The sequence below is a fragment of the Petromyzon marinus genome, chromosome 41 (assembly GCF_048934315.1).
Source record: "Petromyzon marinus isolate PM22_M1 ecotype Great Lakes invasive population chromosome 41, UKy_Petmar_22M1.pri1.0, whole genome shotgun sequence".
Lineage (NCBI taxonomy): Eukaryota > Metazoa > Chordata > Hyperoartia > Petromyzontiformes > Petromyzontidae > Petromyzon > Petromyzon marinus.
The window spans coordinates 1382522-1405939 of record NC_133707.1 but is presented as its reverse complement, the minus strand read 5'-3'; the positions used below and the strand labels follow the sequence as shown (position 1 = coordinate 1405939).

Genomic DNA, 23418 nt, shown 5'->3' with positions numbered 1-23418 from the left:
TCATACACTCACTCATCATACACTGACTCACTCACACATCATACACTGACTCACACATCATGCACTGACTCACTCACACATCATACACTGACTCACTCACACATCATACACTGACTCACACATCATACACTGACTCACATCATACACTGACTCACAAATCATGCACTGACTCACTCACACATCATACACTGACTCACTCATGATACACTGACTCACTCACTCATCATACACTGACTCACTCACTCATCATACACTGACTCACTCATACATCATGTACTGACTCACTCACACATACACTGACTCACACATCATACACTGACTCATACATCATACACTGACTCACTCACACATCATACACTGACTCACTCACACATCATACACTGACTCACTCACACACCATACACTGACTCACTCGCACACCATACACTGACTCACTCATCATACACTGACTCACTCACTCATCATACACTGACTCACTCACACATCACACTGACTCACACATCATACACTGACTCACTCACACATCATACACTGACTCACTCACACATCATACACTGACTCACTCACACACCATACACTGACTCACTCGCACACCATACACTGACTCACTCATCATACACTGACTCACTCACTCATCATACACTGACTCACTCACTCATCATACACTGACTCACTCATACATCATGCACTGATTCACTCACACATACACTGACTCACACATCATACACTGACTCATACATCATACACTGACTCACTCACACATCATACACTGACTCACTCACACATCATACACTGACTCACTCACACATCATACACTGACTCACTCACACACCATACACTGACTCACTCGCACACCATACACTGACTCACTCATCATACACTGACTCACTCACTCATCATACACTGACTCACTCACACATCACACTGACTCACACATCATACACTGACTCACTCACACATCATACACTGACTCACATCATACACTGACTCACTCACATCATACACTGACTCACTCACACGTCATGCACTGACTCACACATCATACACTGACTCACACATTATACACTGACTCGCACATCATACACTGACTCACACATCATACACTGACTCACTCATTATACACTGACTCATTCACACATCATACACTGACTCACTCACTCATCATACACTGACTCACTCACACATCATACACTGACTCACTCACACATCATACACTGACTCACACATCATACACTCACACATCATACACTGACTCACACATCATGTACTGACTCACTCACACATCATACACTGACTCACACATCATACACTCACTCACTCATCATACACTGACTCACTCACACATCATACACTGACTCACTCACACATCATACACTGACTCACTCACTCATCATACACTGACTCACTCACACATCATACACTGACTCACTCACACATCATACACTGACTCACACATCATACACTGACTCACACATCATACACTGACTCGCACATCATGCACTGACTCACTCACACATCATGCACTGACTCACACATCATACACTGACTCACACATCATACACTGACTCACACATCATACACTGACTCACACATCATACACTGACTCACTCATTATACACTGACTCATTCACACATCATACACTGACTCACTCACTCATCATACACTGACTCACTCACACATTATACATTGACTCACTCACACATCATACACTGACTCACACATCATACACTCACACATCATACACTGACTCACACATCATGTACTGACTCACTCACACATCATACACTGACTCACACATCATACACTGACTCACACATCATACACTCACTCATCATACACTGACTCACTCACACATCATACACTGACTCACACATCATGCACTGACTCACTCACACATCATACACTGACTCACTCACACATCATACACTGACTCACTCACACATACACTGACTCACACCATACACTGACTCACTCACACATACACTGACTCACACGTCATACACTGAATCACACATCATACACTGACTCACACATCATACACTGACTCACGTCATACACTGACTCACAAATCATGCACTGACTCACTCACACATCATACACTGACTCACTCATGATACACTGACTCACTCACTCATCATACACTGACTCACTCACTCATCATACACTGACTCACTCATACATCATGCACTGACTCACTCACACATACACTGACTCACACATCATACACTGACTCATACATCATACACTGACTCACTCACACATCATACACTGACTCACTCACACATCATACACTGACTCACTCACACATCATACACTGACTCACTCACACACCATACACTGACTCACTCGCACACCATACACTGACTCTCTCATCATACACTGACTCACTCACTCATCATACACTGACTCACTCACACATCACACTGACTCACACATCATACACTGACTCACTCACACATCATACACTGACTCACATCATACACTGACTCACTCACATCATACACTGACTCACTCACACATCATGCACTGACTCACACATCATACACTGACTCACATCATGCCCTGACTCACTCACACATCATACACTGACTCACACAGCATACACTGACTCACACATCATACACTGACTCACACATCATACACTGACTCACTCACATCATACACTGACTCACTCACTCATCATACACTGACTCACTCATACATCATGCACTGACTCACTCACACATACACTGACTCACACATCATACACTGACTCATACATCATACACTGACTCACTCACACACCATACACTGACTCACTCGCACACCATACACTGACTCACTCATCATACACTGACTCACTCACTCATCATACACTGACTCACTCACACATCACACTGACTCACACATCATACACTGACTCACTCACACATCATACACTGACTCACATCATGCACTGACTCACTCACACATCATGCACTGACTCACACATCATACACTGACTCACATCATACACTGACTCACTCACATCATACACTGACTCACTCACATCATACACTGACTCACTCACTCATCATACACTGACTCACTCACACATCATACACTGACTCACTCACTCATCATACACTGACTCACTCACACATCATAAACTGACTCACTCACACATCATACACTGACTCACACATCATACACTGACTCACACATCATGCACTGACTCACACATCATGCACTGACTCACTCACACATCATGCACTGACTCACACATCATACACTGACTCACACATCATACGCTGACTCACACATCATACACTGACTCACACATCATACACTGACTCACTCATTATACACTGACTCATTCACACATCATACACTGACTCACTCACTCATCATACACTGACTCACTCACACATCATACACTGACTCACTCACACATCATACACTGACTCACACATCATACACTCACACATCATACACTGACTCACACATCATGTACTGACTCACTCACACATCATACACTGACTCACACATCATACACTCACTCATCATACACTGACTCACTCACACATCATACACTGACTCACACATCATGCACTGACTCACTCACACATCATACACTGACTCACTCACACATCATACACTGACTCACTCACACATACACTGACTCACACCATACACTGACTCACTCACACATACACTGACTCACACATCATACACTGACTCACACATCATACACTGACTCACACAGCATACACTGACTCACACATCATACACTGACTCACACATCATACACTGACTCACTCACATCATACACTGACTCACTCACTCATCATACACTGACTCACTCATACATCATGCACTGACTCACTCACACATACACTGACTCACACATCATACACTGACTCATACATCATACACTGACTCACTCACACACCATACACTGACTCACTCGCACACCATACACTGACTCACTCATCATACACTGACTCACTCACTCATCATACACTGACTCACTCACACATCACACTGACTCACACATCATACACTGAATCACTCACACATCATACACTGACTCACATCATGCACTGACTCACTCACACATCATGCACTGACTCACACATCATACACTGACTCACATCATACACTGACTCACTCACATCATACACTGACTCACTCACATCATACACTGACTCACTCACTCATCATACACTGACTCACTCACACATCATACACTGACTCACTCACTCATCATACACTGACTCACTCACACATCATACACTGACTCACTCACACATCATACACTGACTCACACATCATACACTGACTCACACATCATGCACTGACTCACACATCATGCACTGACTCACTCACACATCATGCGCTGACTCACACATCATACACTGACTCACACATCATACGCTGACTCACACATCATACACTGACTCACACATCATACACTGACTCACTCATTATACACTGACTCATTCACACATCATACACTGACTCACTCACTCATCATACACTGACTCACTCACACATCATACACTGACTCACTCACACATCATACACTGACTCACACATCATACACTCACACATCATACACTGACTCACACATCATGTACTGACTCACTCACACATCATACACTGACTCACACATTATACACTCACTCATCATACACTGACTCACTCACACATCATACACTGACTCACACATCATGCACTGACTCACTCACACATCATACACTGACTCACTCACACATCATACACTGACTCACTCACACATACACTGACTCACACCATACACTGACTCACTCACACATACACTGACTCACACATCATACACTGACTCACACATCATACACTGACTCACACATCATACACTGACTCACATCATACACTGACTCACACATCATACACTGACTCACATCATACACTGACTCACAAATCATGCACTGACTCACTCACACATCATACACTGACTCACTCATGATACACTGACTCACTCACTCATCATACACTGACTCACTCACTCATCATACACTGACTCACTCATACATCATGCACTGACTCACTCACACATACACTGACTCACACATCATACACTGACTCATACATCATACACTGACTCACTCACACATCATACACTGACTCACTCACACATCATACACTGACTCACTCACACATCATACACTGACTCACTCACACACCATACACTGACTCACTCATGATACACTGACTCACTCACTCATCATACACTGACTCACTCACTCATCATACACTGACTCACTCATACATCATGCACTGACTCACTCACACATACACTGACTCACACATCATACACTGACTCATACATCATACACTGACTCACTCACACATCATACACTGACTCACTCACACATCATACACTGACTCACTCACACATCATACACTGACTCACTCACACACCATACACTGACTCACTCGCACACCATACACTGACTCACTCATCATACACTGACTCACTCACTCATCATACACTGACTCACTCACACATCACACTGACTCACACATCATACACTGACTCACTCACACATCATACACTGACTCACATCATACACTGACTCACTCACATCATACACTGACTCACTCACACATCATGCACTGACTCACACATCATACACTGACTCACATCATGCACTGACTCACTCACACATCATACACTGACTCACACAGCATACACTGACTCACACATCATACACTGACTCACACATCATACACTGACTCACTCACATCATACACTGACTCACTCACTCATCATACACTGACTCACTCATACATCATGCACTGACTCACTCACACATACACTGACTCACACATCATACACTGACTCATACATCATACACTGACTCACTCACACACCATACACTGACTCACTCGCACACCATACACTGACTCACTCATCATACACTGACTCACTCACTCATCATACACTGACTCACACATCATACACTCACACATCATACGCTGACTCACACATCATACACTGACTCACACATCATACACTGACTCACTCATTATACACTGACTCATTCACACATCATACACTGACTCACTCACTCATCATACACTGACTCACTCACACATCATACACTGACTCACTCACACATCATACACTGACTCACACATCATACACTCACACATCATACACTGACTCACACATCATGTACTGACTCACTCACACATCATACACTGACTCACACATTATACACTCACTCATCATACACTGACTCACTCACACATCATACACTGACTCACACATCATGCACTGACTCACTCACACATCATACACTGACTCACTCACACATCATACACTGACTCACTCACACATACACTGACTCACACCATACACTGACTCACTCACACATACACTGACTCACACATCATACACTGACTCACACATCATACACTGACTCACACATCATACACTGACTCACATCATACACTGACTCACACATCATACACTGACTCACATCATACACTGACTCACAAATCATGCACTGACTCACTCACACATCATACACTGACTCACTCATGATACACTGACTCACTCACTCATCATACACTGACTCACTCATACATCATGCACTGACTCACTCACACATACACTGACTCACACATCATACACTGACTCATACATCATACACTGACTCACTCACACATCATACACTGACTCACTCACACATCATACACTGACTCACTCACACATCATACACTGACTCACTCACACACCATACACTGACTCACTCATGATACACTGACTCACTCACTCATCATACACTGACTCACTCACTCATCATACACTGACTCACTCATACATCATGCACTGACTCACTCACACATACACTGACTCACACATCATACACTGACTCATACATCATACACTGACTCACTCACACATCATACACTGACTCACTCACACATCATACACTGACTCACTCACACATCATACACTGACTCACTCACACACCATACACTGACTCACTCGCACACCATACACTGACTCACTCATCATACACTGACTCACTCACTCATCATACACTGACTCACTCACACATCACACTGACTCACACATCATACACTGACTCACTCACACATCATACACTGACTCACATCATACACTGACTCACTCACATCATACACTGACTCACTCACACATCATGCACTGACTCACACATCATACACTGACTCACATCATGCACTGACTCACTCACACATCATACACTGACTCACACAGCATACACTGACTCACACATCATACACTGACTCACACATCATACACTGACTCACTCACATCATACACTGACTCACTCACTCATCATACACTGACTCACTCATACATCATGCACTGACTCACTCACACATACACTGACTCACACATCATACACTGACTCATACATCATACACTGACTCACTCACACACCATACACTGACTCACTCGCACACCATACACTGACTCACTCATCATACACTGACTCACTCACTCATCATACACTGACTCACTCACACATCACACTGACTCACACATCATACACTGACTCACTCACACATCATACACTGAATCACATCATGCACTGACTCACTCACACATCATGCACTGACTCACACATCATACACTGACTCACATCATACACTGACTCACTCACATCATACACTGACTCACTCACATCATACACTGACTCACTCACTCATCATACACTGACTCACACACACATCATACACTGACTCACTCACTCATCATACACTGACTCACACATCATGCACTGACTCACTCACACATCATACACTGACTCACTCACACATCATACACTGACTCACTCACACATACACTGACTCACACCATACACTGACTCACTCACACATACACTGACTCACACATCATACACTGACTCACACATCATACACTGACTCACACATCATACACTGACTCACATCATACACTGACTCACACATCATACACTGACTCACATCATACACTGACTCACAAATCATGCACTGACTCACTCACACATCATACACTGACTCACTCATGATACACTGACTCACTCACTCATCATACACTGACTCACTCACTCATCATACACTGACTCACTCATACATCATGCACTGACTCACTCACACATACACTGACTCACACATCATACACTGACTCATACATCATACACTGACTCACTCACACATCATACACTGACTCACTCACACATCATACACTGACTCACTCACACATCATACACTGACTCACTCACACACCATACACTGACTCACTCATGATACACTGACTCACTCACTCATCATACACTGACTCACTCACTCATCATACACTGACTCACTCATACATCATGCACTGACTCACTCACACATACACTGACTCACACATCTTACACTGACTCATACATCATACACTGACTCACTCACACATCATACACTGACTCACTCACACATCATACACTGACTCACTCACACATCATACACTGACTCACTCACACACCATACACTGACTCACTCGCACACCATACACTGACTCACTCATCATACACTGACTCACTCACTCATCATACACTGACTCACTCACACATCACACTGACTCACACATCATACACTGACTCACTCACACATCATACACTGACTCACATCATACACTGACTCACTCACATCATACACTGACTCACTCACACATCATGCACTGACTCACACATCATACACTGACTCACATCATGCACTGACTCACTCACACATCATACACTGACTCACACAGCATACACTGACTCACACATCATACACTGACTCACACATCATACACTGACTCACTCACATCATACACTGACTCACTCACTCATCATACACTGACTCACTCATACATCATGCACTGACTCACTCACACATACACTGACTCACACATCATACACTGACTCATACATCATACACTGACTCACTCACACACCATACACTGACTCACTCGCACACCATACACTGACTCACTCATCATACACTGACTCACTCACTCATCATACACTGACTCACACATCATACACTCACACATCATACGCTGACTCACACATCATACACTGACTCACACATCATACACTGACTCACTCATTATACACTGACTCATTCACACATCATACACTGACTCACTCACTCATCATACACTGACTCACTCACACATCATACACTGACTCACTCACACATCATACACTGACTCACACATCATACACTCACACATCATACACTGACTCACACATCATGTACTGACTCACTCACACATTATACACTGACTCACACATTATACACTCACTCATCATACACTGACTCACTCACACATCATACACTGACTCACACATCATGCACTGACTCACTCACACATCATACACTGACTCACTCACACATCATACACTGACTCACTCACACATACACTGACTCACACCATACACTGACTCACTCACACATACACTGACTCACACATCATACACTGACTCACACATCATACACTGACTCACACATCATACACTGACTCACATCATACACTGACTCACACATCATACACTGACTCACATCATACACTGACTCACAAATCATGCACTGACTCACTCACACATCATACACTGACTCACTCATGATACACTGACTCACTCACTCATCATACACTGACTCACTCACTCATCATACACTGACTCACTCATACATCATGCACTGACTCACTCACACATACACTGACTCACACATCATACACTGACTCATACATCATACACTGACTCACTCACACATCATACACTGACTCACTCACACATCATACACTGACTCACTCACACATCATACACTGACTCACTCACACACCATACACTGACTCACTCATGATACACTGACTCACTCACTCATCATACACTGACTCACTCACTCATCATACACTGACTCACTCATACATCATGCACTGACTCACTCACACATACACTGACTCACACATCATACACTGACTCATACATCATACACTGACTCACTCACACATCATACACTGACTCACTCACACATCATACACTGACTCACTCACACATCATACACTGACTCACTCACACACCATACACTGACTCACTCGCACACCATACACTGACTCACTCATCATACACTGACTCACTCACTCATCATACACTGACTCACTCACACATCACACTGACTCACACATCATACACTGACTCACTCACACATCATACACTGACTCACATCATACACTGACTCACTCACATCATACACTGACTCACTCACACATCATGCACTGACTCACACATCATACACTGACTCACATCATGCACTGACTCACTCACACATCATACACTGACTCACACAGCATACACTGACTCACACATCATACACTGACTCACACATCATACACTGACTCACTCACATCATACACTGACTCACACATCATACACTGACTCATACATCATACACTGACTCACTCACACACCATACACTGACTCACTCGCACACCATACACTGACTCACTCATCATACACTGACTCACTCACTCATCATACACTGACTCACTCACACATCACACTGACTCACACATCATACACTGACTCACTCACACATCATACACTGACTCACATCATGCACTGACTCACTCACACATCATGCACTGACTCACACATCATACACTGACTCACATCATACACTGACTCACTCACATCATACACTGACTCACTCACATCATACACTGACTCACTCACTCATCATACACTGACTCACACACACATCATACACTGACTCACTCACTCATCATACACTGACTCACTCACACATCATACACTGACTCACTCACACATCATACACTGACTCACACATCATACTCTGACTCACACATCATGCACTGACTCACACATCATGCACTGACTCACTCACACATCATGCACTGACTCACACATCATACACTGACTCACACATCATACACTGACTCACACATCATACACTGACTCACTCATTATACACTGACTCATTCACACATCATACACTGACTCACTCACTCATCATACACTGACTCACTCACACATCATACACTGACTCACTCACACATCATACACTGACTCACACATCATACACTCACACATCATACACTGACTCACACATCATGTACTGACTCACTCACACATCATACACTGACTCACACATCATACACTCACTCATCATACACTGACTCACTCACACATCATACACTGACTCACACATCATGCACTGACTCACTCACACATCATACACTGACTCACTCACACATCATACACTGACTCACTCACACATACACTGACTCACACCATACACTGACTCACTCACACATACACTGACTCACACATCATACACTGACTCACACATCATACACTGACTCACACATCATACACTGACTCACATCATACACTGACTCACACATCATACACTGACTCACATCATACACTGACTCACAAATCATGCACTGACTCACTCACACATCATACACTGACTCACTCATGATACACTGACTCACTCACTCATCATACACTGACTCACTCACTCATCATACACTGACTCACTCATACATCATGCACTGACTCACTCACACATACACTGACTCACACATCATACACTGACTCATACATCATACACTGACTCACTCACACATCATACACTGACTCACTCACACATCATACACTGACTCACTCACACATCATACACTGACTCACTCACACACCATACACTGACTCACTCGCACACCATACACTGACTCACTCATCATACACTGACTCACTCACTCATCATACACTGACTCACTCACACATCACACTGACTCACACATCATACACTGACTCACTCACACATCATACACTGACTCACATCATACACTGACTCACTCACATCATACACTGACTCACTCACACATCATGCACTGACTCACACATCATACACTTACTCACATGCACTGACTCACTCACACATCATACACTGACTCACACATCATACACTGACTCACACATCATACACTGACTCACACATCATACACTGACTCACACATCATACACTGACTCACACATCATACACTGACTCACACATCATACACTGACTCACACATCATGCACTGACTCACTCACACATCATGCACTGACTCACACATCATACACTGACTCACACATTATACACTGACTCGCACATCATACACTGACTCACACATCATACACTGACTCACTCATTATACACTGACTCATTCACACATCATACACTGACTCACTCACTCATCATACACTGACTCACTCACACATCATACACTGACTCACTCACACATCATACACTGACTCACACATCATACACTCACACATCATACACTGACTCACACATCATGTACTGACTCACTCACACATCATACACTGACTCACACATCATACACTCACTCACTCATCATACACTGACTCACTCACACATCATACACTGACTCACTCACACATCATACACTGACTCACTCACTCATCATACACTGACTCACTCACACATCATACACTGACTCACTCACACATCATACACTGACTCACACATCATACACTGACTCACACATCATACACTGACTCGCACATCATGCACTGACTCACTCACACATCATGCACTGACTCACACATCATACACTGACTCACACATCATACACTGACTCACACATCATACACTGACTCACACATCATACACTGACTCACTCATTATACACTGACTCATTCACACATCATACACTGACTCACTCACTCATCATACACTGACTCACTCACACATCATACACTGACTCACTCACACATCATACGCTGACTCACACATCATACACTCACACATCATACACTGACTCACACATCATGTACTGACTCACTCACACATCATACACTGACTCACACATCATACACTGACTCACACATCATACACTCACTCATCATACACTGACTCACTCACACATCATACACTGACTCACACATCATGCACTGACTCACTCACACATCATACACTGACTCACTCACACATCATACACTGACTCACTCACACATACACTGACTCACACCATACACTGACTCACTCACACATACACTGACTCACACATCATACACTGACTCACACATCATACACTGACTCACACATCATACACTGACTCACATCATACACTGACTCACACATCATACACTGACTCACATCATACACTGACTCACAAATCATGCACTGACTCACTCACACATCATACACTGACTCACTCATGATACATTGACTCACTCACTCATCATACACTGACTCACTCACTCATCATACACTGACTCACTCATACATCATGCACTGACTCACTCACACATACACTGACTCACATATCATACACTGACTCATACATCATACACTGACTCACTCACACATCATACACTGACTCACTCACACATCATACACTGACTCACTCACACATCATACACTGACTCACTCACACAACATACACTGACTCACTCGCACACCATACACTGACTCACTCATCATACACTGACTCACTCACTCATCATACACTGACTCACTCACACATCACACTGACTCACACATCATACACTGACTCACTCACACATCATACACTGACTCACATCATACACTGACTCACTCACATCATACACTGACTCACTCACACATCATGCACTGAGTCACACATCATACACTGACTCACATCATGCACTGACTCACTCACACATCATACACTGACTCACACAGCATACACTGACTCACACATCATACACTGACTCACACATCATACACTGACTCACTCACTCATCATACACTGACTCACTCACACATCATACACTGACTCACTCACTCATCATACACTGACTCACTCACACATCATACACTGACTCACTCACACATCATACACTGACTCACACATAATACACTGACTCACACATCATACACTGACTCACACATCATGCACTGACTCACTCACACATCATGCACTGACTCACACATCATACACTGACTCACACATTATACACTGACTCGCACATCATACACTGACTCACACATCATACACTGACTCACTCATTATACACTGACTCATTCACACATCATACACTGACTCACTCACTCATCATACACTGACTCACTCACACATTATACACTGACTCACTCACACATCATACACTGACTCACACATCATACACTCACACATCATACACTGACTCACACATCATGTACTGACCCACTCACACATCATACACTGACTCACACATCATACACTCACTCACTCATCATACACTGACTCACTCACACATCATACACTGACTCACACATCATGCACTGACTCACTCACACATCATACACTGACTCACTCACACATCATACACTGACTCACTCACACATCATACACTGACTCACTCACACATCATACACTGACTCACACCATACACTGACTCACTCACACATACACTGACTCACACATCATACACTGACTCACACATCATACACTGACTCACTCACATCATACACTGACCACACTAATGCCAGCATCCTCACTGAAGCCAATGTCACCAGCATTGAGGCACTGTTCTTCATTGCACCAACTTCGCTGGACAGGACATTTTGTGCGGATGCCAGAATCCTGTCTCTCCAGATAAACCCTCTACTCCCAGCTCACCCACGATCAGAGATCCTGTGGTAATCAGAGGAAATGCTACAAATACACACAGAAAGTGTATCTCAGGAAATCTGATGTGGACATTACAAGCTGGGAGGAGCAAGCCACCAACCGACCTCAATAGCGGCACATCCTCCCATCAGGCAGTGGCCCGCTTCGAAGAGAAGCGCTCTAGCCCTCATAACTGAAAAGAGAGAGAGAGACCAGGAATGAAGGACAGGGAAAGAACCCCCAGCCAGCAGGGACATGACCTGCGAAGACATGTCTATTATCTGCGGGCAGGTCTGTGGTTGCAAGATCGGACTCCTGCGTTATCTCAGCACCCATTTGTAAAGCTGTGGTAGAGATCATCCTCGAATCATTATATTGACTCCGGAGGAATGACAGGCTAAGTCACCTCGCATTATATAATTGAAAATTATATCATTAACTACTCTCCACGGCCAAATGGCGGCTTGACGGCTGCATTGTTTAAAATTAATTCAGTTAGGAAATTATATCAAAACCGGGCTTTAACCTAAACACCCCAAATACTTTTCTCTGGAGTGTGCACCTGATTGGGGAAGCGTCACGGTATTCAAAGGTGATTATATCAGAGAGGATTTTGGGGAGAAAGACCGCCAACACTCAAAGAAGGAGACGGTGTCGATTGAGGGCAGGTAAAGTAGCTGAATTATGATTGGTGGTTAAAGCATGAGTGGTTTGGATAGAGGACACAAAAGTACAGGTAAATGATTGATCAGGCGCCTTTGTGTAAGTACGTTAAGACTGCATGTGCCTTCTATGCTGGCTGATTAAAAAGCTCATAAGCTCACTGACTTCCTGCTGGACTCCTCTTCACTTACATGTGTAGTGTCAGCGATTCGGGGACGAGGCAACTTATTTTATTCAGAACATTCACGGTCTGACGGCGCTGACTGAGACAGCCAACTTCTAGCAGCGCAATATCTAGCGAAGATGGCAGCGACGATGGCGACGAGACGACAGCAACGACGAGACAAATCCAATCCCAGAACCGGCAGCCTCGAGCTCCCGCTTTCGGCTCCTTTTATCCTCCCAGTGTGGCCTAACTCCGCCCTGGCCACGCCTCCCTTCTCGAACCCACTAACGGGTTCCAGGGGCTTCCAGATGGGGTTGTCTGTGACGTTTGCACCATTTCCTCCGCCCTGCCAACACACCCCAACACACGCTCACCGGCGTGTGTACTCTGTCCACCACAGTTGCTGCTGCTGCCCAGCAGCCGGCGCTATTACACTACACATGCACTGAATCACGTGTCTAAGAATGAGTATTTATATGTAATGGTGCAGCCCTGCAATTGCTTCATTATGGCACTGCTGGTGAAGCACATCTGTTATAGAGCACTAGAGACCCTCTTACTATTGTAATTTGCCCTACTCTTCCACACTGGCCAGAAGTTTTGAAAGAGCTGACTACCCACACTTTATCCCACCACTTACAACCTACCAAATACTTAACTGTGATGTGCAATTTATATTTAAAAGTAGACAGAGGTGGGGCTAATTTAAACAACAAACTAGCCCCATATATATATCAATGGGACCCTTTTTGGCAGAATCAAGATCACAATGCATACATCATTGTACCAACGCATATTTGTTCGTATGTTTTACCACACGTATGTGTGATTAATACAGACGTTATGTATATCCATAGGTTGTCTATTTGGTGTTTCAACATCTTAAACCTGTATTAAAGTCAGAAAGAGTCGTACATTTAACATTTGCCCTATGGCCAAATCACCTGGAATGCACCAACAGTTAATATGGGTTAGATCGTGTAACAATAAATGTGTCGTTAAACCTGCTACCACCCGTCAGCCAATTAGTAAGGTTTGACATGAAAACAACACGTGCCAATTAGTTATTACTTCAGCACAACGGTGTGTTTGAGAGTAAACCCACAACATCTACATTTAGAGTACGACGTTTCGCTGGTGATTACATCAGCTTCATCAGGTGATCGCCATAATTTTTAAGAAGTCCTGTTTCGGTCTTAAATAGAGGAGTAAAGGTCATGTCATCACTGTGAGCCTATCAGGTGCGAAAATAATCGTTGTATTGTACTTCTATGTTCCCACATTTATGCTCACCGTCTTTATCAACCGGCACTAACCAGCATGATGAAGTATAGGACGCGAAGAGCCACATCGATTGTTACATCACAACCGTGTCAAAAGATAAGTTTTTTTTTTTCCCAGCAGTAGATTCAGAATGGCTGATGATGATCTTTTGTGATAATGGGGTTAGAGCTAGAAAATGCCATCGTATTTTAATTTAACATGGGCTACGCATGTCTTATCCCAGTGAATCAGTTGCAGAAATTTAAACAGTAATTTTCCGTTTAACTATGGAACAGCGGACAAGTGTAGTTACATTAGCATATTAGCGGAGTCCTCATATAAACTGCATGTAGACTGCTGGACGAGGAAATATTGCCCTGTTCTTCTCGACAAAGGAAGTGACATCAAGGATTTCCAACACTCGAGATCACACGCACTATTCAGGTTAACAAAAGTAAGTTGTGCTTATTCTTAGCTCTTTCGGTAAAGTTACGTTGAAGGGAAACAATAAAATAATAATATATATTTTATTGCTATATTTTATTATTTTATTGTTTCCCTTCAACGTGACTTTACCGAAAGAGCTAAGAATATGAATTACTGCAGTCTTGAAAGCTTTAAATCAAAATTTAAGTTGTGCTTGTTTTTATTTTAAATTGTGTACATGTAATAATGCACGGAATTAATATGCAAAACTACTGCTTTCTATGGAAGTTTTAATGCATCGTTTATTTTATTTGTTTTGTTTGTTGGGAATAATTTTGTTGGGAATAATAACAAAGGTATGAAACTATAACGTGCAGTAGCAGACCCAGCCAAACATTTTGGAGGGGATACATAATTGCGGGAAATACAATTGGGTGTAAATTAAGCTTTCATCCTGTAGCATATGAAGCTATAATTAATTATAAATACATTACGTACAAGTTTATATTAATGAGGGATCTCTAAAGTGGCCTATGATATACGACCGCCAAACATCTGGAAATGTGCTCTGATATTTATGCCACTGTGTTAATTGATGGCATGGTGGGATGGTTGGCACACTGCATAGTACGTACCGTACTTGCTATCCCAGAGGTCGTTTGTGGGCTTCGATCTCCTGGCTTGACAATTGAAACAACTGTTGTAAGTGTAATACATGTATTAATTAAAACTACTGGACATCTGTGAGTCGACTGGACATCTGTGAAAAAGAGCTTTATAGCTCATCAGATTCCTCCAGTATAAATAAAAATTCGAATTCTGAAATCCACTCCCAGGCGTCTGTCCACCGAGCAGTAAAAATGGGTACATTGCGGTTCATTGGCAGGTCATGTGTGGTGGGGTAAAGTGTAGGTACGGAATCCCCAACAGCAAGGAAGAGCTGGTTAAACAACTCATAGAGGGGCTCTCGAGCTCCCTTGAGTGGAGGCCCTTACACTAGCAGTATCGTCACTGATCCGGCTTCATTAATTGAACAAACCAAACGGTTTTCCTTAAAACCCTCTGCTGCTAGACCTCCCAGATTGTATGGCTTACCAAAAATCCATAAAGAAGGGACACCCCTTCGTGCCATCGTCTCCACCATTGACTCACCCACCGACAAACTGGCCCGGTTTCTGTCTGAGACCTTACAACCATTCACTGTTAACACCACCTCATCTGTACTTAGCTCACTTGGTATCCTTAATTAAGGACATCTCACTATCTCCAGGTGATTTGCTCGTTAGTTTCGACGTAGTTTCTTTGTTCACCAAAGTTCCTGTGTCCGACACCATTGCAATCATTGAAGATTTAGTCCAACAAGGATTGAATGCTGATGTACTGGCCCTGCTTAGACACTGCCTCACCAGTACATACTTCATCTGGAATGGAACATTTTACAAACAAGTTGAAGGCACCCCAATGGGCTCTCCCTTATCTCCGGTTGGAGCCAATGTTTTCATGGAAAATTTTGAGACAGTCGCCATCCAGGCATCCACTCTACGCCCGTCCTTGTGGAAGAGGTACGTACATGACACGTTCGTCATCTGGCCACATGGCCGACCAGCTCTGAACCAATTCCTCAACCACACTAATTCCATACACCCAGCCATCAAATTCACCATGGAGTTGGAAAAGGATGGCAAGCTGCCATCTTTGGATGTTCTTTTCGAAAAGAGACCAGATGGCTCAATGGGACACTGTCTACAGGATAGCAACTCATATGGATGCCTACCTAAAACCTGACTCGATGCATCTCCAACCATCATCACCTAGCCAGTGAACTGAAACCCGTGCACCAAGTTCTCAAGATGAATGGATATTTGGACCACACAATCCGTAAAGCCACCACCCCAACCGTTGGGAAAGAACCATCTGAGGACCCAATCAAAACCATCACCTTGCCATACATAGCTAGGGGTCACCAAAAAGATTTCCAAAATCTTGAGCAAACACAAGATCCAGGCTCGATTTAACACAGTACATAAAATTCGTGATCTGATCCCATCTGTGAAGGATAGGATCCCTGATATGCAAACTCTGGCGTCTACAAACTAAGCTGTGTCTGCGGCAGTAGTTACATTGGGGAAACTAAGCGACATGTCTCGGACCGTGTTCGTGGGCATAAAAAACAACCGGATGACATGCAGCGCTGTGCCGTGCTCTCTGCAAAATGGCGCTCGCCAGCCATGCCATGCCCTCCCCGGGCAAAAATGGCGCCCAGCACTGGCGTGGTACCCGGCCCAGGCTCCACCGCTCCCGCACCAACGGGAGTTGTAGGCGGGGTCAGCCAATCCGACAAACATATCCAGCTGGTTCGTAAGCGAGGGTGTTCATGAGTAGAAGACTGCCTGTATCCATATTTCGTAACCAGCCAATTGCTCCTGTTTAGTTTGGTACTACGTGAATGTGTGTAATCCATCCTCTGACCATGGTCTCGCAGACAAGAAAATGATCATTCTGCGCAGCAGAGAGCATTTGAGGGAGCTGATGGTGGCCTTGTCTCGCCGTCTTCCTCACTCTGCCAAGGCGAGTGAACTCAGCAGCACCTGCTTGGTTGTTAACTGGAGCTTTGTTTCATTGCCCGTGACCAAACCACCCCGAATGAAACCAATCTCATCACAACTTAGAAGCTAAGCAAGAGTTGAGCCCGGACAGTGCTTGGATGGGCAACCACCACGCATAACACAGGTGCTGCAGGGTGGTGCAAGAGCTCCGTTATGGGCAGCAGAAGGCAATGCGATAAAAATGCAGTTGTACTGTACTATGCTGTGCGCCCCACTTAGCAGAGGTATGGTGGCCTCAGTGTGTGGATTACTAGCGCTCTTCCTCTCACGGTAGTGCGGTAATATGTCCCTGATTGGCGTGGCAAGTAACGTGCAGCGGAACTGCACCGTCTTCATCGCACGTTATCTTCAATCTTATTATCATCCAAGTTTGCCATCATCAAATACCTCTCTCATTGTCTTACTCCAAAAGCTGAAATAGTCCTGACTCACTCCAGGCTTTCCTGAGTAGGCAAGCATAGGAAATAAATCATCACCACAATCTCCACCTTTTATGACCATCTTATTAATCTTCATAATCCATCATCATCACATATACCTGATCTTCATCCTTCTCTAATCAAAGTCTTCATCATCTATCTATATTGAACATATTCAAAACCATCTTAAACCTCCATCACCATAACGTTTCATTATCTGTTAAGTCTTCTGTCAGTATGCAGTGTTGTCATCTATCGTGTTCAATCATTGTCATCAACTCCTCCATCCTCACCATCATCTGAATCTCTAAATAGGTCAACTAATTAACTATCATGTTTCTGTAGACGTATGGGAGGTTGTACTTTGGACTGAAAGGCATGTCCGGACCCTCGGACATTTACGTGGACTCCTGGCCAAACTTTCAAGCCGTAGTTGTACAGCCAAGGGAGCAGGTGAGTTATATTTGGGGCATGGGTGGGTTGACCAGTAGCGGGTAATGCTCGACTTATGAACATAATTCGTTCCTGATTTAAATGCCAATTCGGTCAGTGTTATGAAATATATTATGGTTCAAAGAAAAGCATTGTTAAGATAAGATAAACTCATGAAGCAGAAAAAATATTGTACATTTACATGTGTAGTGAGTCCAACTGAGTCGTAGACGTTATCTTGGGAGCAACACTATTTATTATACAACAGCACGCAACATAACACGATCTACACTCGGGCCTCGAATGCCCATCTAACCACGCTATGGCAGAATACACAGTTCGCTATCCCGGTCCGGACCACAAGCTGGGTCCCGGACCGCGTTTGTTAGAGCCTTCTTCTCCCCGACGTGGATCTTCGTAACACCAGCACACGAAGAACCTCGAGCTCCTCACGGGGCCCTCGTTATATGCCCCCTGGCCGGGTGCTGGGGCTGTCTCCACCCTTCGCCCCGCCCACCTTCCAGGTCTCTCGAGCTCTTTCTCGAAGGTTCCCGAGAGCTCTTTTGGACCACGTGACCGCCCCGCGGCCCCCGTCCACCGGTGGCCCCCCTGCAATATCATCGGGTCACGTGTGGGCAGGTCAACCAGCGTATCATGCCCCAACGTAACCCTGGCTGGCTGACGCTCCCTCTCGCTCCCTTACCGGGAGCCCACACCGCACACTGCTCGCGGTGCCACCCAAGCCCCGCTAGGGCTGGTGGTACTACACCCTGTAACCCGGGCTGCCCATAATGACAACACATTATCCATCGTGGCTTCATAAGCTCCGGCACCATACAGTGACAACCACAGTCACAACACATGTAACACTTTAATAACACTACACGGTAAATAAAACAAAATGACGTACCATAAATAGAAAAAAGTCAGTTTTATTTTCACTTGAGTCCTGATACTGGCTTGCATGTAGAAAGGGGCACAATGAGTCACCACAACTGCCTACACAAAGACAAAGATCCCCCCGATAGCCTGAACAGACTGTTGGGGCAAGTGCTGTTTAGCAAGCACCTCTGAAGGCCGGCACGGCACACGTGGGTGGCCAGCACCACGCTCAGCACCTTTGTCAAGCTCAGTGGCGATGTTTACACACTATGTACGAATTTTGAAGTTGAGGCCAGAATGTCCATAGGAATGCATATTATTCGTGCCAATAACATTGAAGCAACTTTCTTTGAGCTCATAAAAAAAATGTAAACGCTAAAGTTGTATTGATTAGTTTTACTTAAGTTCGACTCGTATGTAGAACTTAATGTTTCATGTTGCAATCTTCCTTTCAAGGCCGGTGAAAAGCCGTTCATGCCCAGCTATTCCACATTTTCACTCAACCCAAGCAGCCTTGCCGGCCTCCTGTTTAATGTCGTGGAATGGAAGAAGCCCTTCATGCTGGCAGGTGAACTGTCTGTACATCCAAAATAAGATTGTACTAGGGGATTGGAATGAATTAGTAAATATAAAATGGACTTCTCTTACCCAGTATGCAAAAATGTTTGTATTCTTTAAATACAAATACATTTTAGATTACTGAAGGGATTATCTGTTGCTCAATATCTATTCTTAGATAACTTTTCATATGTCAATCAGGAAACATTATTTATATATTATTAACAGGCCCCATGGTGTACAGTGCATTCAACTCTATTCCACTCCAGTATATCTGGTCTGTTTGTGTTATAAAGAAGGGCCATTACTAGAAGCATATCTCGTTATATAATGTTCCTTGTAATGTTATTGCCACAAATGTTGAGTTTTTAGTTTTGAAAAAAAAAACACTAGAACAACAGTCACATACAATTTGGCTTTCTTTGCATTCATAATTATAACATTAAAAAATACTGTAGCATGATTCTGCCATTTTTTGCCATTGTTACTTGTATTTCAAGCAATAAGTGGCACATGTATGAATCTTTGTCTGAGGAAATCCAAGACCGCTACACAGCACTGTTACATTTGGTTGAACATTTTGTGTGTAAACAGGTATAGATGTTGATTTGAAAGAACGTGTGGATGATTTGGCGGCCAGAAAAAATGTCCGTCTCTCCTGGCCCTCGCCCTACTACATGTTCACAACGAATGACCCTGCCACACTCAGGTACAAGTCATGCCGTGTTATATTTGCCATGTGTTTTTTTTATTCAACCATGCGATTTTATCAAGAGACAAATTCAAAAGTGAATGCCACTCTTGTCCTCGGCCTAGGCCTCGGGTGTGGCCTTAGTCCCAAGGCTTTGGCATAGAGCCCCCAGCCTTCACAATGGCCTAATACTAGAGCAGTGGTTCCCAATATTTCTGTATTGTGCAATACAAAACATTGTTTTGTATTGCACAATAAGCCAATTCATTTTTTATTAAAACTACTCTCAATCATAGTGTTTGCAATAGTGATGTCGACTATTTCCCCATGACCTTGCAGACTACCAGAGGGCCAGCGGTCACTTGGCTATGTATGGTGTGAAAAAAGTTCAATATATAGACACTGGTCTTGAGGATACGACCTTGACTGGCACTGGCCTCAACCTAATACTCTTGATCTTTCATCCTCCAGCTTGGCATTGTAGATCCCGACATTGAATAGGGTGTCCACCTTCCCTGGTTTTCCCAGAATCGTCCTCGTTTTGAAGTGGCTTTCTTGAGAAATCTGTAAGTCTTTCCAGGACATTAAAAGTCCAGGTTGTGTAATAATGCATCACTTGAAACACCACAATGTAATGTAGTTCCCTCCTCTTGTGACGGTA

At 43.8% G+C, this 23418-nt stretch overlaps 1 protein-coding gene across 1 annotated transcript in view; it reads left to right on the top strand.

Annotated features, from left to right (window-relative positions):
* Nucleotides 1-23418, top strand: part of LOC116950875 (putative glycine N-acyltransferase-like protein 1B) — a 94276-nt gene that overhangs the window by 64063 nt on the left and 6795 nt on the right. Inside the window, exons 2-5 of the mRNA XM_032968998.2 lie at nucleotides 19652-19737; nucleotides 20540-20647; nucleotides 21965-22076; nucleotides 22661-22775. Coding sequence (XP_032824889.1) covers nucleotides 19660-19737; nucleotides 20540-20647; nucleotides 21965-22076; nucleotides 22661-22775 — 413 coding nt within the window. The 5' untranslated portion in view covers nucleotides 19652-19659. The remainder of the gene's footprint in view (nucleotides 1-19651; nucleotides 19738-20539; nucleotides 20648-21964; nucleotides 22077-22660; nucleotides 22776-23418) is intronic.